General features: G+C 41.2%; 1 protein-coding gene across 7 annotated transcripts in view; it reads left to right on the top strand.

Annotated features, from left to right (window-relative positions):
• LOC100643520 (Down syndrome cell adhesion molecule-like protein Dscam2) overlaps positions 1-25,205 on the top strand; it is a 162,031-nt gene that overhangs the window by 92,687 nt on the left and 44,139 nt on the right. For 5 of the 7 annotated variants that reach the window (XM_048413695.1, XM_048413686.1, XM_048413678.1 and 2 more), the window contains exons 8-11: positions 8,241-8,537; positions 9,511-9,621; positions 9,806-9,964; positions 16,824-17,234. In XM_048413695.1, coding sequence (XP_048269652.1) covers positions 8,241-8,537; positions 9,511-9,621; positions 9,806-9,964; positions 16,824-17,234 — 978 coding nt within the window. Of the gene's footprint in view, positions 1-8,240; positions 8,538-9,510; positions 9,622-9,805; positions 9,965-16,823; positions 17,235-23,516; positions 23,880-25,205 lie in introns of all 7 variants that reach the window. The other 2 variants (XM_012320206.3, XM_048413699.1) reach the window with 2 other exon arrangements.

Genomic DNA, 25,205 nt, shown 5'->3' with positions numbered 1-25,205 from the left:
GCTTTCAATTGCACCGACACGATGTCTTCCTCATCTTGCTAGTAAAATTTACTTCCTCGTTAAATTTTCACGATGGATTTGCATTTCGTTTCGTCCTGATCACAGACTTTGAATCTGATCAACCGCGAGAAATCGAAAAACCTCTTGGTCCCGGGAAGGTTTCCCCTTCTACCCTTGCCATTTCCTCGTCTTTTTCCTTCGTTCGATTCGAGTTCACTATTCCTTGGTTGACGATGGAGCGGCCCAGCTACGATGTTTGAAAGACAGGCTCGTAGATGGAGGAACGACGAAATGGTGTGGGCTGCTACAGCATAAAGGGTGGCGGAGAAGGGATGGACCTGTTTGTCGAGCGAATGGTGCCGCGGTGATAGGTTGCTGGTGGTTAATGCAGTGGAACTCTTTCCCATACGATCCATTCCAGGTTTGCGTGCCACTCCATCGTAACGCGTTTTCCATCACGGAGCCGCACGGCTTTCCTCTGGGGAAGTACGTGCCATTTTTGCGCGAAAATGGCCACATCGGTTTCCCGATCGTGCCTCGCCACGGAAATCGCTGTTTACCACCCCGTTAATCGCGTTCTCAGCATATCGATCCTCATCGCTTTTAATTATTAAATTTCCATCGTCACGTACATTTTTCAGCTCATTTTCACTTCAGTCTTTGAATAATTTTTAATACGATAAGTCGATATATCAATGAAATTACAGATGAAGTATAATAAAATCTGGTTTATTTACACTTTGTTTGTACTGTAGCAGATAATTAGTATCGAATACCCACTACTCGAACTATGGATTAATTTCAGTAATTTTTATTAGAATATTCAGTTCATATAAAAAAAAAAATCGTATTTCTATAACGAATACATGTATTAATATATAGTAGCTGGTGAAAGTATTTGAACACATGCAATAGAAAAAATGAATAAATATACTATGTGTGCCGTATGAATCTCCTAGAGACCTTATTAATAATTAATATTTACAGTGTTCGTTCAGGTAAGCAAGATTCTACTTTTATGGAGTGTCGAACGAGTTAAATGAACGCGACATTTTATACATCCAATTCAGAGTTTCGGTTGATGCGACGATAGAACAGACCTTTGACTTCGTGACCTACAAAACGCTTTCTTCTTCTTGCATCCATATCCACAGCCGACAGTAAAGTGTGTCAAACGATTACAATCGACCGTTTGTGCCGTGACTGTCTCTCCCTCTTGGTCTCGAGATGCACCATCTACTCGACAACGCTTTGGTGCGGCGAAGCGCGATAGCGCGTTATTTCGATGTAAAACAGCCGGGGAACGAACCCAGTGGGTGCTGCTTTGTTTTTTCTCGCTTTACATTCACTTCCGCGTATCGGTTCTCGTCATATTTCGACCAACGCTCGCGATGCTTTTTCCATTATCCCGAACATCGAACGTTGTTCTCTGGACGATGGCAAGCGGAGAGAGTTACAGCCCCGAAGATTTCAATTAAAACACTTTTACCAAGGCAGATTGCCTTTGGCCTGCCCCGGGCTCGGTTACAGGAATAAAGTGTCCGCCGCGCTATTTCGCGCCTGGTGAGCTTCCTGTGCCCGTGGTAGGAGGCATCGCTTCATCCTGTTCCATATCGTTTCGCGGCTATCGTTCCACGTTTCGAAGCCCGCTGCCTCTCGTAACGTATTTTCCGTCGTGAGCGTTGCTACGCCGCGGGCATCACGCGCTATTTTTGCGCGAAAATGGCCTCGTTTGCTGTCCGCCCGTTCAACGGTTCATCCCAGCGTGCTACATTAATGCCCTATCGAGAACCACGCAATACTCGAATTTTCCAGGAAATACAATCAAGCCAATTCTCCATACCTCGATTTCCTCTTCTTTCTCTCTCCTTTTTTTTCATTTATCCGCGATTTCGTTCAAACAAACGCGAGAACAAGCTTCATTTCGGTTCAGATCTTTCAAAATAGACGATTCAGGGGCTACGATTTCTATCTTTCCTTACTTTCTGTAATAGATTGGATCGGTTCATTTCTCCATTATTTAGACACTTTTGGCCACCGTCTCACTCCTATTTTTCTCAAATATTAATCGATAATTGACTTTCAACGATTTTAGATCCCAAGTCATTCCTGCACATGATAATTTACCAACTAATAATGTGTATTGGTAAATCGACTTACTGTACAACTAGGTTAGAATTAAGTTGATCAATAGGCTTAAATTATAAATGTATCTTTTACAATTTTATAATTTTTCGTCAAATAGAATAATCGGATCGATTTCTAAAATTTATTTGTATGATCGCATTTATTTCGTTACGACACTACTTAACATGTATTCTGCAGCGGTATTTATTACTACTAGCTCTAACGTGTGACTCGTAAAATTTCTTTATTTAACAAAATTACTTCAATTGTAGAAGACGACTCTGCTGCACCAACAAACTTTCTGCGTCATCTAACAAATCACAGATCATCACCAGTACACATTTGGATTCACTCAAGATCTCAAACAACACCGAAACAAATTTATACTCGATCTCGTATTCTTATATATCATATCCTTACAAGATTCGGACCTTCAAGCAGATTCGCAGAAAATCTCGAACATGGACTCGAAGATTCTCACAAGATGCGGATTAACTAAAACATTAAAAACGTAAAACGTCGCTTATTCGGTAAACTTGCCGGCGCAATTTTGTGTAGGTAAAATTTAATTTTATAATAGCATCGCTTCGAACAATGAAAGTCAATTCAGATATTTTCTACGGTACAGCAGAAGCTAATTATTCTCTATTCTTCTGACGTTTTATTCCAAAGGTTGTTGAAACAATCTGTACGACGTTGAAAAGTTACCACGTACTTTCTTCGTCATTAACCACGCGGGCTAACTTCGATGGCTGTTGAAACATGAAATTTTCTTTCTCTCGGACGAAAGAACGTTAGTTTCAGTTTGACTGACGGTGGTCGAACGATACAATGGCTGGGCTCTCGAACCACGGTCCGTTTTCTTTCTTTCACGATTCAATAATCCATCCTGGTCGAGTATCAGAGAGAAGTGAAACTATTTCCTTTCTCACCACGTAGCCGCTGCCCCATTACGGTGGGGGTAATTGAAGAGACGAAGTAGAGTAGGTAGCCGATGGCGGGGCGCCACAGAAACAAGAACAGGAGCAAACAACGGTAATGGATTCAACCTTTGAACGCTTCACCCGCAATTGCATCGGGCTACAATAACTTGCCGTGGCCGTCAGGTAGCCGCGCTAAGCGACTTTTCATTAGCTTTAACGACGCTACGATTGCGCGTTATTTCTTCGACGTTCGCCACCGCTCGTAAGGTTCAAAAGACGCCAAGTTTGGTTATTTTTCTTATAGAACAAACCGTAATCGATTTCGTTTACGTTGGAATTATTAAACCTGTCAAAATCTTCTAGTTTCAGAGTCTTCTTGCATAGTAATTTATTAACCAATAATATTAGCAAATTGAGAAGTTGTGGAAATTTCTCTTTTACAATTTACAATGTATTTGCCTATATGTATATAATATAGGATAATTAAGTGACTTGTAATTTATAGAATTTATTTGTAGAATTTTATTTGGTTTGTCACCAAACTTAATGTTGTTACGCAAGAGAATTTATTAATTCTTTTGTACGTTTTATTCCTTTTTTTTTTTCAATATTTGTATAGATTGATATCTTGAAAAACCGCTAGTCACGTTCAATATAGTAGCACCTGTGAAGAAAATCGATGTCATGACAGGATGGATATAAAAGTTGAAAGAAGTAATATTAATAACCTGTAACTTGCAACACGTAAAAGTTCATTGATAGTGTTAAATCAATCTTCTTACAATTACTAAAAGGATATACATATAATTTTCGCGATAGTAAAGTTGACTTGTAATCAGGCAAAAATATGTTATATATTAAGTCGGTGATTCCAGTAATAATGACACGAAAATTGAAAGAAATCCACGATCAAGAACATTAAAAAATTACACATAATTTCCATCCCTTTGTTATATCAGTTCAATTAATCTCATTAATCCTATATAATATGACATACTTAATTACATACATATAAAAAGTTGATAATTTTTAGGGACTCGTAGATCACATTCACTCGGCGTTTAAAGAAGGAAAAGAAATTCGCTGTCAAAGAGGCAAGAGAAATTCACTAAAAAAAATTTCTTCCGCTCTAATAGAACCCGAGCATACCAATTTTAACCTTCGTCCACTGCGAACGAATCTGCTCGAAAATGAACGTGCCGAGATCGTCCGGACCGTTTTTCCGATTGACCGACCAACAGCGTGACGCGTGTCGATTTTCGATGTGTGGAAAAATTTGATGTATCCCATTAGCTGCTGTTGGAATTCTTGCCGGTCGCATGATTTCTAAGCTGCAGGGCACATAGTGTACATTAGGTGGGGATTGCCCGCAGCACGATGGGATAGTTAGTACCGCCACCCTGGATTTGCATACGCTAACGAGATTCCTGCGGTTTTGCCAATGCTTTGCATGCCAGCCGAGCACGATCTCGCTCCAGCCTGCAGCTCTGGCTGCGTCTATTTATTATGCGTCATAGATACGTTAGGAGGAAGAAGGCACGTCAGCCATGCGAGGAAACGAGATAGGGATCAGAATAGAGTACACAGGAGAGAGACACCCAGCATCGTGTTGGCAGTTACCGCAAGTAGTCGCGTTCTCAAGAAGCGAATGCCGCGCTTCGTTCGTTCTATTAAGCATGCCGTACTACTTTGTTGGAAACTTTGTTGGATTCACGTATCAGAAACCACGTTTCCTACAATTGTTTCGCTTCCGATGTATATCGAAGTCAAGTTTCCGAGAAAATGCTTATCGGCATATATAATAAGGAAATATCCTTATTTCGAACCTTATCGAGTTAAGCTTATATTCAATATATTAGACAATTTTATATTATATAGGATATGCATAGTCACAGAATTTCTGAGCGATATTTATAGACACAGTATTATTATTTCTGTTTATATTAAACGTCAACTCAATTGCATCGGTCAATCGTATATTATAGTATGTGACACGTCGTATAACAAACGAACTCAAGTTTCAGCTACGTGTTATTCGTTCAATCGTTGTGTCAATCGTTACACAATTCTTATTCAAATCCTGTTGCGTAACTTTCGGTGGGAACATCTGTCTTATCGTCCAGACCTATTACCATGAGATTTTCATATGTTTGTATGGAGATATATGTATAAGGTTGGAAATTGTTCAACCACGTAAAAGATGTTTCTCAACGAATGCTCGCGTTTGCCAAGAAACTATGTTAGGAACTAGTAGTTGTATGTAAGTTTATCCTAGCAAACAAAAATACTTTTTCCATTCACTTATAGCTACTTTTCTTTACAAATATCTTTTTGTTTTATTGAGATCATTTGGTAGTAGTATTACGAATATACCGCAATCTGCCACAGGCAACTAGACCGTAATTTTATTGGAAATTAAACGGTCGAAACGAAATTTGGCTAATGAATCGCGAGAGATATATTTCGTTCGACCAGATTGGATGGCCATTACGAATATAATAAGAACAACTCACGGTACGAAAGTTCGGAGAGAAAAGGCTGGACTTTAAATCAAGCCCGGAAACCGGAGAAATTTGTTCTCCCCTAAACGGAGGGGGCGGGAAATGAAGTTTTTCTACGAGTCGAGCCGCCCTCCGCAGATTTTTAATTTAAATTGCAACCAGCGGCTAGGAGGTACGCTCGCTAGAGTACTGGTTATATTTGGCGACAGCCTCGGCTATTATTTACACGGCGATTCTCGTTTTCTTTCCAGGCGAACGATAAACAAGCGGTCTACCCTGTTAACGTTTCATTAACATCAACCTCGTTCGCTGAACCAGCGCTTTCACCGCACGAAAGTGTCTTGTATTACGGGCGAGAAACGTGTTGATCGTTGGGATTAAGCTTACCAACGAGATTTCGGAAATACTTGATAAATTTTCCGCAGAAAGAAATTTTTTTGTGGAAAAGATCGTCGAGAAATGATTAAAGTTGTTGACTTGTTTAATTCGTATAATTTTATAATAAATACGAAACTCGGGGGAAAGTATAATGAAAGGATGGGCTTGCTGGAACGTTTCTTTCGAGTCTGAGTAAACAGGCAACCCCGAAGCAGGACGCTTTTAAAGATTATTCCAGGCTCAAGGAAACCTGGAACGTTGTTGTACGTGCAGCCAGTTTCGAAGGCGAAATAATGAGGCGGACTAATTGGACAGGCGTAATTGTTAATTTACTAATAGCTTCCTTGGGTAGGCAGTCTTTTAATTATACGCCGTGTTCCCGTGTCGCCGTGATTTCGAATTTTCATTACCAAATTCCCCGCTGCCACCTCGGTGAAACACGACCATCGTTTTCTGCAAACGCTTCGCGTCAAACGTCGTTGTGCTTGAAATTTCGTTGATAAAACATCGTTGCAAATTATCAAGCCGTATAATTTACTTTGATCTTCGCCACATATATACGTATATGTGCTTGAAAAGTCAGCGAAACATCTCGGAAAAAAGTTAAGGACATCTTAGCATCAGATAGACGACGAATGACACAGACTTGCTTGAAAAAAAGAAGAAAGAGAAGGATGGGAAGATTGACAAGAAACGGACGCGAAGTTTCTAAGCTGATGTTTTTCTTGCGAGAGTTTTGACACTTAGTAACACGGAGAATCGTGGACGATGTCGACTTCGGAGGAGACGTCGAAGTTGCTACGTGTAGCAGGGGCGTGCAAGAATCAAGGTATGCATACGAAAAGTTGGAGGAAAGTCGGCTGTTATTTCGTAGTCGACGTGCTCGCGCTTATGAAGTTCATGAATTCATTACCAGCAAGGCTCGTTACGAGCGGCGGCACGTTCATTTAGAGCCCTTCTGGAACTGGAACGCATGCTTGCGAACGCGTCGCGGTTATTTTCAATGTTTCTTCGTTAAGTTGCGCTGCTTTTAATCTCCGAGTCCCATTTATCTTCAGGCCAATTATTTAACACAAAATCTTGTTGCTTATTAAAATCCACATAATGAAAAGGGATAGGATGACCGAACGTCAGGTTAGAAGGGCATCGAGATTATTCCACGTGTGTCCAGACGCGATGTTTTGTCGATCTACGACGCAGACATCGAACAGTCTGGAGGTTAACCGATTCGGACAGTTTCGATATTGGATTTTTCCGTCATAGTTAGAACGGCGGTTCTTCTCGCGGCACAACGACGCGTCATAGTAGCTATAACAGTGACCCAGTTTCGGTGAGTGGCCGAGTCAAAAATCCATTTGAGCCGGTGCATAGCCGGAACTTGGAATTTATGTTATATCTTTCAAAAATTTCTCGATTTCTAGTCGTCTTCATCCGTATACTATGACAAACTATATCATTGTCATTACGCACTCTGTTAATTTTCTACCGAATCTTTCTACCTGTTCCTCCTATTCTTGCGCTATTTTCCTTACGATTTTGCACGATCCTAAACAATGTTATTTGAATCGAAGAACGGGAAAGAAATATTTTTGGACACAAATTACGTTAAATTAAGATAATTTATTATCTTGGCGTAGAACAGGTAAATGGAGAATCTTTTTAATAAAGTAATATTATAGCCTAGGAAGATATTGTATAAATCCTTCTGCCAGCTTTTACTATTTTATTTTTTCCTCTTACTTTTTACCTTCGAGGATTTATTTTTGCTCCCGCGCAGACGTTCCGTAATTAATCCGCACTGACTTTGCCTAGACTATCTAATCTCGCCGTTCTCCCAAAGTTTCTACGAATCATTAATACGCACCTACTTTATCCGTCACTTGCGTACTAGATAAAAATGATCGGAAATAATCCTAGTATCATTCTACAATTCTAATCCACATTTCGCTTTTCTGTATAATACAAATTTAATCCGAATAGGATCGGAAGTTAGGCTCTGGCGACGAGGGTAGAGCGAAGATCGAGCAGCCAGTCTACCAGGTAAATAAATAGCCGGATATTAGCGAAGTGGTAGTAGCTGCGGGGGGCAGAAGCAGGTGGTAATTAGCGAAGGAGAATCCAGGTTCGATCGGAAGCCAGGGTGGGACGAGGTAGGACGATCGTTCGGACAGATTACGGTTGGAGAGAAGAAGATAGAAATCGGGGGTGAAAAGACGAGGAAAGGATGGCTGAGAGGGAAAGCCGTGAGTCGGTGTGCTGGTATTTCGATGCTTCGAGGTATGTGTAATCCGAGCATAACGTCTGTTAACAGAGATCGCGCCGCAGCTGGTCTACAGGTTTATCGAACAGACAATGCAGACCGGTCCATCGGTTTCTCTGAAATGCAGCGCCGCGGGTAATCCCACGCCGCAAATTTCCTGGCTGCTGGATGGATTTCCGCTTCCGCAAAACGACAGACTCCTGATTGGCCAGTACGTGACCGTGTACGGGGACGTAATATCCCACGTGAACATCTCGTCGGTGAAGTCCGAAGATGGGGGAGAGTACGAGTGCATCGCGAGCAGCCGCGCTGGCGAGGCGAGTCACTCGGCGAAACTCAATATTTACGGTGAGTACTCCGTAGGAGTAAGAGCTCAGAGAAAGAGAGTGAGAGGGTAAAGACTGTTAAGGAGAAGAATCGCCGGCCGGTGTCGATTGAAATTGACTGGAAACCCCGGGGAATATTATGTTTTCTCTTTTTCTCTCACTGTTCCTTTCTCCCTTTACTCTTTACTCAGGTTCTCTCTCTCTCTAGGTTCTTTCCTTCTTCGTCTATCTTTCGCACTCGCGTAGCTCGAATCGATCACCAGGAATATCGGCTCGATGGGATCCTTTGTCATTAACCACCACCCTTGGAGCGGTGGTTTCTGTTAATTAAAAACTGCCTTGTAGCTTTTGTTTTATCAGCGGATTTACGCTGGTTGCGAATCGTTCCGCTTGTCGGACGAAGATGAAAACCTTGTACACCCTGTGAAACTCACAAGATTTCCCCATTCAAACAAGTTTTATGAACTTGTTCGTAGATACGAGGGCGAATCAAAAAATAGAAGTAAAAGAAATCGCAACTGGAAAAAACTGACGCGATGCAACATGCTGATGAGTAGTTGGTCTGAGCAGAGTGCAACGCTTGTTGGTTTTTCAGTAGCAACCACGAAGCACTGCGCGTTCGTAGGTCCATCAAAAAGGTTCTCTTTCTAACTTCTCTCGCCGAATAGAATATACACGATATTTTCTCATTCTTTATCATATTAATGATAAATAAATCTTATGACAAGTTTGACTAATTTCGTCCAAAGTGCAAGACTGTGTTTTCAGTCTGTCGAAGCTTAAATAAATCTAATAACTGTACGTTTTTATATTACGCTTTATATTTTGATTTGTGCCTGTACTTCGTAGATACCCTGTATTATGGTACACGTTTTAAATTGCAAGTCTTATATATACTTCATGACACTCGATGGGAACGTGGAGAAGCATCGATGTCGCGTCAGAGGGAGAATCGCTCGAAGCGAAATATATGTTTCGTTGCTTGTCAATCGCAGGTTTGCCATATGTCAGGCCCATGTCGACGGTTTCGGCGGTTGCTGGGAAACAGTTTCACATCAAATGCCCGGTCGCTGGTTATCCCATCGAATCGATCGTTTGGGAGAAAGGTGAGTATTAATATGTCCTCCTATCTTCCACATATGCAATCTTTCATTTGAAAAATGCATCCATATATCCGTTATACATCGAGCAATCGAAGTGGAGTCAGTAAATTCTCGACGGACTGGCTTGAATTCATTTGGAATTCCAATTGCGATTACGAGGCAAATTGATCGATCACGTTGTTACCAGACGGAGTAAGGCTGCCTACGAACATGAGACAGAGGGTTGCGAACGGTAGCTTGTTCATCGATACGGTGCAACGAGCCGCCGATCAAGGCACGTACACGTGTACCGCCAGGAACAAGCATAACTTCACCTCTCAACGTTCAGTCGAAGTGCGCGTTCTAGGTGAGTGAACTGAAAGCAAATATTTTCCGATACCGGTCTCTTTTGCAGGCTTCACAAGACAGGACGATTTAATTTGCCTCAGTATCTGAACTCTACTGGTCACGTGCGGTACACCCATTCATTTTCATTCCTACGTCTATGCTTCGTGTTTGCGGAGTTTTGATGGAGTACATGTAGACGTAGTCGTGGAGACTTTTAACGTTAACACTTTTATATTATCTTCATGTGTATCTTCCCTTAAATTCTCCTTCTTTTTTATTTTCTCTTATAATTACACGGCTATCCATAAATATTTGGACTCCTGTTGCACTTGGAGCGAAATATCGATGTTTTAATCACATCTTCGATATTACGGTAGGAGAACTTTCTTCTACTGTTAATTCTTCATCCCTAGCCACAACTGGGATCAAACATTCTGTTAGATACAGACCGAAATTACGAATATACCTGGGTCGTCCTACATACAAATTTTTTAGAATGTCGTTAAGGATACACATTTCAGTCGCTCTAAAATTCCAATATCGAACAGACACAGCCGTTTAATTCAAATGTATCCGCAATATCAATTTGCATTGGTCTCAAATTATTTCTCTTTTACTTGTAATAATTAATATTAATTATCATTTTCATCAATATGTACTAATTGTATACGACTAACCGAGACAAAATTCGTGGCCCAAATTCTGTAATGGAGTTTCGTTTGAAATATAGTTTGTGTCATTTCCAATAATTTGAAAACGTCCAAATACTTATGGACAGTGCGACATGTATATCAAATCTTAGATATCAAAAATTTGCAAAAGTAAATCGTCAATTGTACGAAACAATTTATAGTACAAAGGAAGGGGAATAAACAATTTCTGCGTGACCGGGTACCATATGTGACCATTAGAGATGTCAAAGAACGATTATCAACGAATAATCGCAGCACTGACATACCAAAAGTTATGTCATCTCTTTGTTTGATATATTCTGTCCTCCCATAACATCCTCCCCCCAGGCATCCCCTCCGTAATTTTCTGCCCCGGCGGCAATCGCATATTAATTACAATTCGTGTATGCATAACATCCCGGCGTGTTTGATGCGTGCCGCCAAATTTACCTTCACACAAAATGTTTCTGTATTAGGTTTACGGAGGAAATTCCGTGTACTCCATTGTTCATCGCTGGCTGGGATTAGTTAACGCGAGCCAGTATTGCTTCGGGTTTCACCGGGTTTATCGCGTAGCCGTGCGTGAATTTCCGAAAAGACAGTAACAACCGTGAGCCGCGGGCAAACCAGGTTTATCTCTCGAAACGTTATCGTCTTTTAATTGTTGTATCGCGTCGCCGATAAACCGGCAAACGTTTACGCCCCAATTGAATACACACAATTCGCGATATTTCGGATTTTCTCGCGTTTCTCGCCGTCTACGCTGTGTTTTCTTCATCTTCTTCGTCGTCAATCTCATTGAAAGCGCCAGAAACGTTTAACGAGAGCAGATCGCGCGAGGAGATAAATTCAATTCCGAGCAAACACTCGAAGCGGTTCGCGCAATTTAATAGACGTTGCCTCTTGCGAGGAGACGCAGAAGGGGGAGGAAACGCTCTGCACGTATGATTCCAATGCTGGCAAAGTGCGACGGAAGTTCGAAAAATTCGAGAAACTTGCCGTAAGTTGCCTCAAAGGATCTTGAGGCTCTGGCTGGCGTTCCGGTGAAGCGGAAAGGGATATCGTTCGCGCGACTCCTAATCGTGCAGCTGGCTCGGAAATCGTATCGCGCCCCTTCGAACTCACCCACCATTTTGTATACTTTGAGAAAGTACTTGAAAGCGATCCTCCGAATCGGTAATCGCTTTCCCATTTCCGCGAACCCTATCCGTGAAGCTTCGCGTAACCAAAGAAAAAACGAAGAAATCGAACGGCAGAGTGAGTATCGAATTCGATTAAACACCAAAGTGATTTGACGAAATTGATATGAACGAAATCGATCGATAGTTTCTCGTGGCGTCAAAGTTAATTAACTTGCCACTCGGACGATTTTCTAGTCATTGAGAACGCGATTATTTATCTACCAGTTGGTTGTTCTCGTATTTACTCGAACAGAATGCGATCGCGTTTGAACCGATTAACAAACAGCAGAGCCGGTCAATTCATCCGTCTTACGTTCCACCGAACCGCCACCAGAGCTATATGATCACGCTAGCTACAGCAAAGGAGACAATCAAAGGGAACTCTCTGCACACGATACGACACACTGATCGTGTGTGTGCATAGGATGCTTCTGTGAAACACAATCGTCCGACTGCAGGAACAGTCGATGGTGCACATACAGCGAACTCTCTGGAACGGACGGTCGAAAAAGTTTCTCGACCGGAAAATTTCTTAAGATAGCTCCTTATCATACGACAGGGATTGCGGTACAGCCGTGTGTATATATATATATATACATGTGTGCTAGGGTGTGTACGTGTGCGTGTATGCGTCCATCTACCTGTTTCTATCTCTATTTCTATCTCTAACTCTATTTACAGTGGCTTACGAAAGTGTTTCAACATATGTACGAACTTTTCGTAGATATATTATGCGCAGTATACGAGACATTTTGGGGCTTCATTAGTATTGTAATGAGATACGACTATCTGAATTAAACGAGCAAAATTGGAGAGGAATCTGAAAATGTATAAAGGGATATCTAAAATGTAGACAGAAGTTATAAGTTTATTTGATCTTAGGATGAAGCACGTGTTTTTGTCAGTCTCTTGATCGTTTCAAAGATACCAAAACTATTAGATTACATTATTATACGATATTATACCAGTTATATTATTGGCTTTTCAGAAAGTTTATAAATTTGAACTTCATTATCCCCATTTTCACTATGCTCGTATTAAAATACGTTTTTCTACCAATTAAGTAACCAATACCAAAATCTAGAAAACTAACAAAAATATCATCGCGTGCATTTTTAGATTCGCTTCAAGTTTGATCAAAGTAACGATGATACTCGTGTCTCGTTACTGTTGCTATCGAATTTTCGAAAAGTTTCATATTTATAACAAACATAACGTAAAAACATAATATATTTAAATATTTTTGTGAGTCACTGTATCTCCATTTCTTCGTCTATCTTCTCTATGTGCGTCAACGGATATCCGTGCGTTTGACAACACTCCGCGAACGAACCCACGCACCAAGAGCACAGCACTTCACTGCATCGCTCAAGCATCTGTCCTTGCACGCGCTCGCCTAACTGCTCTGTATATTATATTACATACGTGTACTTTTGTACATAAAAATTCATAGCGCGACGATGCCACGTACTAACCGGAGGGTACGGGGCCGGGTCTACGTGCGTGTACATGCGCGCTCTAGCGATACACGGGGCGCTTCTACGAGAAAAGATTCTCTGCTTCGCTATTGTTTAATCGTGTCGTGCATCAACCTCGGGAAAACAGCGTGCCAGCTCTAAGGAACTGCCCTTACGTACGCTTCCGTTATCGTTGGGGCCAAGATAACGCTGGCAGGCGAAAAATATCGCTGACCGGTTTAATATCGACTCGCGTCGCATCGTTCCAGATATCCTTGATATTCGCATTTTACGCTCCATATTATAGTATCTCGTGACTTATGAAACATTTATCCTTATCTATCGATATCCAAATATATAAAACCGTATGTTTCCAATAAACTTCATATACTTGCTCGGTCACAAGGTTCAGACGTTGGCGGGTATATTAGTTGAAATGTCGCTCTTTTAACATGTTCCTCTGATACTAATGTTAAACAATTTGGAATTATTTATTAATTACAATTTTTAAATATTTAAATAAATTTAAATTTAAATTTTAAATTTTTAAATAAATAAATTTTTTTAATAATAAATAAATTTTAAATAAATTTTAAATAAATTTTAAATAAATTTTAAATAAATTTTTAAATAAATTTGTCAGTTATTCATATAACAGCTTTTTTAAATTCCGTATTCTATATGGTAATGGCTGTAAATATTGTTTCCTTACATTATTTTCAAATAATATTTGGATTAACAAATCCTGTAATCGATGAAATTGTCCGCTCCGTGCTTTGCGTACCTGACATTTCGCGAAGAAACAAAGCGCCAACCATCGCGATATAAAAGCATGGCGAATACACGATCGAACGTCACGATTTCAACCACGAGCGCTCCGTGTATTTGAGAACGTGTGCACGTACTACTTGTACATAAATATGCTGTTGTCGAAGCATCGATATTCTATTAACGTGACTCAGTCGCCGTTTCTCTCGCGCGATGTGCCCTTCACCATTCAAGCACTTCAAAAACGAAACAAAAATCCATGTACAAAGTGTTACATTGTTGTCTTATACGTGTATACATTAACGAATTCAATTTTACCGGCAATTCTCATAATCGAGATCGAAGAGGTAAATGCACCAACGAGGAACGCTCGAGCAACGCGTAAGAGTGTTAAACTTGGCAGCTTATAAACGCGGAACTAGTTACGCCTCGACTCGAAAGCAATCAACCAGAGTGCTTGTAACCGATCGATTGTACTGCGTTTTGTGAAAATTTCGAGCGTTTAAGCGTTAGCAAAAGACCCATTTATCGGCGCGATGGCGTTGGAATGGTGCTCGCGGGCCATGAATTAATTGCGAAAGCTTGTCGACGGAGGTATTCGATGTGAATCCCGTGGTGGGGGGAATCTTTGAAACGAAAAAACGGGGATCGTTCGATCGATGAGGAGAACGAGTTCATTAACACGATCCATGCCGCGGCGAGGGTGAATTTTTCGCAGATTTCCCGCACCGTTCGTAACCATGAGGGTAGGCCATGAACGAGCGAGCGTTAGAGTGGCGATGGAAAAGTAAAAACCGATCGGTGAAAAATTTTACGGCGCGCCAGCTACGGTTAAATATCAATTACCGCGTTTGTTCTCGCTAACGCCGGTTTATTCGTTGAACCGTTCGAGGGGAAGAAGTGCGTTACGTGGGTTACAATTATCGCGAATCCAATCCCAGTCAGAGTGTTCCGCGATATTAAAAGGAACCGTGGCTAGCCGGTTGTAAAGGGGGAAAAGAGGTGCGTAAAAAATGGCGCGTATATACACAGGCAAGAGATATACCTACCTGTGCGTGTATGGGGCGTTTGAACATCGCGATTTTCGTGGATTAACTTAAACGATTTAACGATACCAACGAGCGAGCAGATTATATTCTGCGCGGCGCGTTTTGTTTTTTATAGGGAGCAACGATAACTTGTGACGCATACACAGGCTCATGAAAGTATTTAAACGTTGCAGACATCTTTTATGAATATACATTAGGTGTGGTTATGTGAAACGTTTGAAAATTTTATTAGCACTGTCAGATTTGGAAATATACATATATAGAAATTACTAGATATTTAAGAAAAGTACATATTTCACAGAGACCATAAGAATATTTAAACAGCCAATTTATCGACCAATATTCAATGGGGACCACTTATCACATGCATAAGAATGGTGTTCATGTTGTATAATAATCGTTTACTAAATATAATCATAACAGTCATGTCTCTAGTACCTACGATACTAATAAGATTTCAAAATATTTCGTATAATGCATAAAACGCGAACATAAAAGTTTAGAGTAATAAATAATGAAATACTTTTGTGAGCCAGTTTCTTTTTATATGGATGGAGGCTTGCAGAGTTATATCGGCACTGTGATTAGCAGTTAATTCTTAATTGAGGGGATTAAACGAGTGTTGCGTAAGTTATAGAACGGTCTATCCATTGGATTCCGATATAAAAAATAACTGCATCGCTCGCTTTATCCAATTAAGCAAGCTATTGTACAGATATTGGATTAATTTGTTGGACTAGGATTAAAAAGTTGGCGACGAGTCAAAGGTTGAAAGTCGAAGGTCTAACGATAAAAATTGCCGGTAAATTTTATCTTTTATCTTCGGAAAAGACAAACAGTGCTTGTAAGTGAAGTTCGCAACGTGAGTGTATTCACCCATCTCTTTGAAGCTGTCTGTTTCTTTATAGACGATCGCAACGTTAAACGATATTCCTTTATATGTCGCGCATTAGGACACTTTGAGACGACTGAATTTTTAATAAAGTCCAGTCTTATGGTCAAAGAATATATTTCTTGACGCTACCTCAAAACTGTTATTTTAAGATCTTAATTTAGCGATGTGCACGGCCAGCAGATGGAAATTTAATTAACGCCGGTGTAATTACAGAGCAGACATAGCTCGAGCGGCTTTTGACCACGCCGTGCTTTCATCATGAACCAGACATACGTCCTTTCGATGTATCGCCACTGAATTGTATTTTCGATCGTCGCACAAAGTGTTCTAAAGTGTCAAGCTTTCTATTTCAACTGATATTGTGGACCTCTTAATTCATTTTTATATTATTTTTATCTTACTAACTCGACAGCATCGGTGGACAATTTTGTCTTCCTTAATTAAAATGTCCTGTGTACCATTTTGAAAGTTTCGTTTTGTTTCTTATGCCGTCTTTGTCTCTCTCTTTCTCTCTCTCTATCTTTGTTCAGTTTCGAACATTTAACCATTATTTCATAACATTCTGTATAATATAAATGTACTTAAAAGTTAACGAAACACGGAGAACTTCAAATATTTCAACGAGCCTCGGGCAATGAAAAAACTGTTAACTAGGAAATGTTAACTTAAGGAGGGCAGAATTAAAAACCCATCCTTTCGACGTGTGTGCTCATATATCTTCTATCCCATGAAAATCTCTCTTCTGTCCTATTTACTCACACACAAATTCCATAAAAGAATACGCGGTTTTCTCTATAGCGTTTCCTCGAACCGCTTTTGACTGGAATGCCACCTTTGTCTTTGTATTGTTCTTTCAGTGCCACCTAAAATCACGCCTTTCAGTTTTGCTCGCGATTTAAACGTAGGGCACCGTACTAGCGTACAGTGCGTAGTCGTGACTGGCGATCTGCCACTGACGTTCACGTGGCTGAAAGATAACGTCCCAATAGAGACGATCAGGACGTCGCAGGATACTCCGTCGTCCAGCCATAGCCGCGTTCAGGCCCCGGCCAGTCCTGGAGACGCGATTAAGGGGCCCAAGCGGGGCCCCAAGGCCGACGGGCAGGCCGAACAGTCCCCGAGAAAGGCCATTACCGTCCGGCAATATGACGCTTTTACCAGCGCCCTGAGCATTAGCACGATCGCACCCGCGCACAATGGCACGTACACCTGTCGCGTGGCCAATGGCGCTGCCACCGTCGCTCATTCTGCACTCCTTCACGTCAACGGTAAACGCACACCGTTGGTGTACTTCTTCGTTCACGCTCCCACTACGACAGAGGTGTCACGCTTCTTTCTTTCGTTACTTTCTTTGCTTTCCTTCGCGTTTCCTTATCTTTTGAGCGGTTCAACAATTTGGCAATTTGCAATTGCATCGCATCGATCTCGACGTGTCTGCATGCATCGATACGTCGCGAGATCGTTAGGGTTACTACGCGAGCAATAATGCTTACTATGTTACTATAAAACGTTCCAGCGGATCGATGAAATATTTCAAATATATTCCAAAAACGATCGTACCAAACAAGTCGTGGGTTATAGTGGATTTGTGTTCTGACGAGTTGTCGTTCGGACGAATGTATCATCAGGAGATTGAAATGCATGCTTTTACAAGAATCTACATACAATAGAATTCTGATTATATGAACTCATTCGTTTGAATCAGCTCTTAGTCAGAGTTCGATTAACTGAACTTCTGTTGATCGAATCCAATTATTTAGATGTGAATTCCTATTATATGAACGAGAGAACATAGGTAGAGGGAAGACTCAGCAAACTCATATTATGTGATCTCAAATCGTGTTTATAATTTGACGAGTTTCTATAAACGGAATTTTACTGTATCTGATTGTACCGGCACATCCGTTAAAATGGCAATTCCTTAGAACACGTATCTACTATAACCATAATCTTATTTGGGAAACGATCGGTTTAATAAATTTCTTACAATAAAATTATAGCAATAATCTAAAGCTCGGAGAAAGCCTAAGCTTCAATTTGGATATGCATAGTTCTAGCGACTATTCATAGTGACTAGCCGATATGCTGATCGTTTTCGTGAAAGAGGAATATCCCGAAAGTGACGTGCAACGATACGGATTTCGTAGATCGATTCAGAGCAACAGAGCCGTTGTGGGATCGCGGCACGCGATTCACGGAACATAATAAAGACAGACTGGCAATTTTCCAGGTCTGCGGATTATGTGCTGGCGCTGGAAAAGTAACTGATTGATCGGTTGGTAAGGAAACAGCGCAACGCGGTCGTTCTAGTGGGTCGGGTATGATCGATCAATCAGCGAGTTCTCGAGACTACGGCATCGCGATGTGATCAATTTTCTGTCGCGTCCTGGGAAAAAAGAATTTTCGATCGGTTGTCGCGTCTCTTGGAGTTCGAGCCTCTTGGAAAAATCGATCGATCCCTAGAATAAATACTTTTTAGTAATCAATCGACGTCGATCAATTTGTGTATCGACTTTACACATATCCGCTTATATTTTGATTTTAAAAAGAACATCATAATCGCTATCTTTGGTTGGTTTTCTTTAAGATTCACCTCTGTCGTCGTTCGCGAGTCCAGTTTCTTAAGCACCACGTACACTGACGATCGTCGAGGATGATCTCGGAGCCGGAAAATTACAATAGAGAGGCTGTCCGATGTCATTCGACGCGACCTGTTTCTGCTATGATGCTAGTCCAAAGTGCACGCTCAACGGCACGTTCGACCTGTGACAACTGGCGAACATTCGCGTTCTCCATTTCTGCTTTGCCATGATCTTTCGCCTACCGGTCCGTGACGGTTCTATTTCTCTTCCGTTTCTCTCCTTTCCTTTCTTTTTTCTTCTCGCTTTTTTTCTTCCCCTTTTCTATTACTCTTTTCGTGACGGTTAGCTCGAGAAAAGATTCCTAGGAAGGAATATCGCGAGCAGGATATGGAGCGTGGCGAAACGTGCCGCGCTCCGTCTCGTCGCGGATTATTAGATTTCAATTTAGATTAGAAGTAGCGACGCTGGGTGAAAATCGAGACGGTGAGATGATTCGTTGGCCGTCGTTGCCGGTCTACGGAGTGGAACCGCCCGTGTCCCTGGTAGAACGTGCCGCGAATTTTCAATCTCATATACTTCCCACGATTTTGAATCCTTCTTGTATAATATCTATCTCTGTCTTTTTACACTCTCTGTGACTACTGACTCTCTTTGCACGCTGTTTCTCTTTTGCACGCCCAATTGCACGCTTTTTTCGGATGTATATATGTAAATATATATTTTTCCCTCGGATACTCTTAATACGTACATATATATATATGTATATTTATACGTATGTATATCTATATTGTATATGTACAGTTAACAAATCTTGCCAGTGTTTCACGTAATGTTCGTTTACGAACGTTTTGTTTTCTGTCCTCTATAGTGTGTAATAATCGGGCTGAATCAGTCGATTTGAAGGTGTATGCCTCGTAGATCGTAAAATTGTGATCTGTGACATCGAAGCGCTCGTTGAAAATCTGCTTCGGAGGCGAGTTTCCACTCGTTCCTCCAAACTCTTATGTACACGACTATACGCACGCATACATGGATACATACGTATACGCATACACCACTATACACACACACACACACACACACGCACACACACTTTGTCCCCCTACTATTTCTCCGTTTCTGTAACTCTCTGTCTGTCTGTTTCTCCTGTCTTCACTCCGGGATATGCTCGCGCAGAAACTCGTGTTCAGACCGGTTTCGAATTCGCTGCCGCGAAATTAAACGAGAATCCGGCGTCAGATTAGGATTTTTCGTTTAATTTTGCGCTCGGCGGCCACGGGATCGGGCTCGATGTCACAGCGTGAGACCGCTTCTACGTAAAAGTTACCATACCGTGCTGAGTTTTAATCTTTGCGCGCAATATATGCGTATTTATATTATACATCGTTCAGAATTAACATATTCAGGAGACAATTTTGATTCAGTATTGATCGAGTATATTGCGTTTCGTATATACAGTAATGCTCGTTTCGATTACAATTGATTGCTCCTAAATTCAAACGACTCAACCTTATCGCTTTTCATTATTAGCGTAATTCGAGTTCCAACTTGGTCGAATTCAATGTAATTTAAATTTAGAAGTAGCCTATAGACATACCGAGAAGAAGCCAGAAATACAATTAAGTTCCGATACAGATGATGTCAGGAAGATTCAGGAATCAGGCAGATGCACGATCGAAGCAGATTCGGGTTCGAGATAAGACGAAAGTCAGGAATAACAAACCTACATTGGAGCAGACATTTTTTCAGAAGTTAATTATTTCCGATTAGACGTAATTGGGAAATTATGACGTAATTATTCTACGTATAGAGATAAATTTGAATATATAGTGAAATAAAATTGTTTCATCGAAATAATGTCGTTTCTTGGAAAGTCGAACGAATCGAATGAACCAGATAGAGGATTGATGTACCAGATTGGCTCTTCGTTAAATATATTTAAACTCTATTTGTGCAAAACGAAGTATTATATCAGAAAGTTCTATTCTACGCTTGCAACTTATACTCCTATTTATTTGAGAATTAAGCAAATTCGGATATACTTGGCAAGTTTCGGTAAAGTCAATTTTCTCGAAAATGTAACGTCTAACGGAATTTTGTTATTCCTAATTTTCTTCCTATATTGAACTGTAGAATCTCTCTAACGTCAATTATATCACGAATTTTGATTTATAGTTGATCGTGTCCTCCTCGTTTGTTTTTTGCTAAATTGTTCTCTTTTCCTTATTAATGGATTTTTAGAAAATGGTTAACCCCACGAACATTATAACGTGGTTCTCGATCTATTGAAATTTAAACGAACATTATTGTATATACATTATATAATACATAATTTCTATGGTATTCTTTTACGTTGGATCGTTGTATAACGACACTTCGAAAACACGATTCGCATATAGTAGGAGTCGTGCTCTTTTGTCCCGTTTTCGAATGAACCGCCCACCTTTGTTGCTCTCTCGATATTTGTGTTGTATTATCGTGTATCAGTCACGTATTTGACCGATTCTGACCGAGTTACATTATATTATATTCACTATCACTATCCAGTAGAACAGTATCTTTTTATGAAGACTATGCTATGTTTTCGCTCGAGATATTCTCTATGATTTGTGTACTATCATCATTATCATCATTATTATCATTCAAGTTATATTGAGACCGTAGTGGTAAATCGTATTTGGGCGAAATCGATACGAGAGATCTGTAAGTTAGAAATTCGGGAAACGTTATCTTGCATGAGACTGACCCGGCATATTATTACGCATTCGATATACTGTTAATTCGGTGAAATTGAAGTAGTTAAAATTCTTCATTAAGATACAGTCACTGGCAAAAGTCTTTGTACATCTTATAAGAAGAATATTTTTAAATAGATAAAATATGAATATTATAAATTAAGTGTGATATATAAATCGTTTTATTCAATTTAAATTTAAAATAAATTAATGACAGAGTATTAATCAATTAAATCATAGACTGGACAAATTTTGTACTATTCTATTTTGATAAAAATGGCCTTTCTCTAAAATATACGGAGACTTTTATAGGAAACTGTATATACAAGATCTCTCGTGTCCTTTCATCCTACTTAGTTTTCACGCTCGTTTCGATAATTGACTGCTCGACGTTCTATAGGTCCTGGTAAGTAAACTCATCGTTAATCAACTCGAATGAGAAAAGAAAGCCAAATGATCACGACGAATTATTTCGACTTAACGCCTCTTGAATCAACTTATGAAATCTATGCGAAAGACGCGCCAGTAAAGCGAACAACGAAGAGACCAAAGGTTCAACGAAACCCCGATGAAAATGTTCATTAAAACAGACCACCGGTATAAGGGTCGTGCAGTCACCTCTGGTTTCAACTTAGTTTCGCCGAAAATCTCATAAAGACATATTGGCCGACATTAGCAGTTACTCCGGCTCATAAATGTTCATTTTCCGAGCCACGAGGTACGTGTGTGTGGTTCTGGCCGAATATTTATGACCGAGCCACCATTTTTCACGGACCCGGCCGGGGTTACCGTTGCACCTGTCCAGCGTCCACGTTTCGGAGGTCACGTAGTAGGAAACACGTAGCAGAAACTCCAAGTTATCGCGGTTATCAAACGCCCAGTTCTTGTACAAACTCGACCTACTTGAAATTCGTCTGTGGCGAAGTAGTATAGGTTCGTGTTTGGTCAGACAACGAAATAGAGTAGCCGCACGGTATCAACCGCTTCTACCGGAGGATCAGTGCGGATTTGATCAAATAATGTGATCGCGAAATTTCGTACTTCGTGACCTCCTGCGCCAATTTCACGATGAGACTTCGATCACCGGAATAGGAAAAAAAAAAAGGGAAAAGGGAAAAGGAAAACGAAGCGAGATACTGGAAATTGCGGGCGAATAGAGTATTATACGGAACGGAGCCAGCGGAATATAGCGGTGATATTACAGAGAGTTGCGCAGGCACCGGTTCTTTTTACCAATCGTTTTTGGATTGTCGTTGCCACCGAGAGGAACATTAATTACGGTCCGTCCGCTCACCGGGAACGGATTAAACTCCGAGCAGTTTGTATCCGCCAGTTGTATTTTAATGTTAATTTCAGACGTTCGGGAAGAAGATTTATTAACTCTCCGTTGTTTTGGACGCGTAGCGCCGGCGCTATTAATTCCGTTTCAACGGGCCGCCTCTGAAGTCCCGCGGAGTTTCACGATTTTCGATGTAATTATCCGGCTCGCCATTTCATTCTCTCCTAGGTAATTCGACACTCTTTCAACATACCTATAGCCAAGCCTTACTAGACTCGCTTTACTTCGTTTCATTTCGCTGTATTCGCTATCGAAACTCAAATATATAGAAGTCTCGTCGTCTAAAGGTCCGTTTATACAAAAACGTGCCATATACGCGTTTCATGTGTATCTATTTATACGTCATTCATTCTATGTTCGTTATTATCGGTAGTTCGAATGGCCTCCGGTTATCCGCTTGGCAATCTCGGATATTTTCCTTGTGTCTCGGTCTGACCACGTCAAGCAACGGCCATAGCACTTATAAAATTGTGCCTGTACGTATTCCGTTCGTATATGATGTTATACAAAAATGGAGATTAGTTGATACGAAAATTGTATTTTGCATAGTCGAATATTTATCCCGGATACATCTTGGATGGTCCTGGGTAGTACATAAATATCAACGCATAAACACTGGACCAATATTTAGACACGAAACGGACATGGCACGTTTGTGTGTAAATGGATCTTGATGGTACTCGTATGTTGTTCCTCTGGCGCGCTCGTTTTATTATCTGAAACTTCCTCTCATCTTCCAGTTCCCTTAACTAACCTTTCCGCAAAAGAAAAGAAAAAAAAAAGAAAAAATAGGAAACGAAGACGAAAGCGTAATCTCTGGTCGAGATACGCGTATAGGAGGACGGTTTGTACCCGCATGCAGGTACATACTATTATCACACGTCACGTTTATAGTTCCACCGCGGATCTCGCCGTTTTATTTCGAGAACGGTGTGACGGAGGGGATGAGGACACAGCTAATGTGTACCACGAGCCAGGGTGACCAGCCGTTCAACATCACGTGGTTGATGGACGACAAACCGATACAGGTCAGGCCGGGTGACGGTGCGTCGGTGTCGTCCTCGGCGTCGTCGTCGTCGGGCGGATCCAACGCGGCCGTCGTCGAGACGGGCAACAACATACAGATAAGCGACTATCCGCCGTTTTCCAGCATCCTGACGATAAATAACGTCAGCGCTAAGCACAGCGGGAACTACACGTGCCAGATCAGCAACGTCGCTGGCCTGGCCGAATACTCGACCAGCCTCTCCGTTGCTGGTTGGTGTCTCAAACGAGCAAGAACAAAAATCGACATATGGTAGCTGTAAGAACCTGTGTACATAAACCGTGTGCCAGCCAGATATACTTGTTTCTGACTGTCTTTCTACAAATATATATTGTATATATACACGCGTGTATATACATATTACGGCACAGAAAATCGAACAGCCATATCGAAGGATTGGAGTACGGTTTGTTTCGACATTCGACGATTCGAACGTCGTGTTTTCGTTACCCTCGATCACGCTTCCTCGAGCTCCTATCTTCTTGGGTTTTTCATGATCCTTCCATTCTATCACAGATAGGATGTTCTGCGTGTATAGATTAAATCGGAGATTTCTACTTCTTCAAAAAATTTCGGCACTGAAAATTTATGGAAAACTGTCCGGTGTATCACAGTCGAGAAGATATATTGTTATAGGGACGAACGTTCCAACGTGAGAAAAGGCGCATCTGTCTTCGTCAGAGGATACATTTCGAAGTTCGATCTATTTGAATTATCTATGCAATATCGAGAGATGGCCATTCTATGCTAGATATTTGTACACTGACTATAGCGTTAGTACTCTTATTTTCTTAAATTCGCACGAAGGTAGAATATCAAGGCTGGATATGGTATTACGTTGCCGAGGATTCTTTTTTGCAGCGCCTATAACCCCAGTAAGAAGACGACGGGAGGTCTATTTAAGGCGGATAACATTCCGCTCCTAACTGCTGGAATATTGCCTTAAAAGAAAATAGCGAGAGAGATCCGCCAGGCAGATGGCTTCTGTTCCTTCAAGGACACCGATGGTTGCCTCGCAATTACATTTGTCCCGGTACAACCGCCTTTTCCATAGCCGTTCTTCGCAGAGTTGTACTCGGTGCGTGTACCAAGTAGTCGTTTGGCTCGTTCCGGGCGCGTTTTTTTTTTAACGCGAGCACGTTTCTTCCGTCGCCGTTTTCCCCAACGATGTTTCCTCGTTTCCATCTTCGAGCCATCCTCTCCCCGCTATTCCACCTCTGAACGACATTACAAGCCTAGTCTTCCTGGGGCGAAAGTTTACTGGCAGTCGAACCAGGCGCTCTCGCGAGGATACGACCCAGGCAAATTAGTTTCGAGTTTCAGAGGGGTGGCGCGGTAATGCGACTTTTCAAGAAGTTCTCGGCAGCCGTTCGACGATTTCGAAAGTCGCCGACATCCATTGCTTCGCCGCGATCGAGATCTAAATCACTTTCTACCTTTGTATGAATGGAACCGGTTCTCGGCTTGTTTCCAAGCTACGACAACAAAGCTGCGCCGTTCTTCCGTTTACGACAGCTGTGAACTTCCTCGCACGCGGA

Source organism: Bombus terrestris, chromosome 2 (assembly GCF_910591885.1).
Source record: "Bombus terrestris chromosome 2, iyBomTerr1.2, whole genome shotgun sequence".
NCBI lineage: Eukaryota > Metazoa > Arthropoda > Insecta > Hymenoptera > Apidae > Bombus > Bombus terrestris.
The sequence above is the reverse complement of the archived record's forward strand: the minus strand, read 5'-3'. Positions and strand labels throughout refer to the sequence as shown.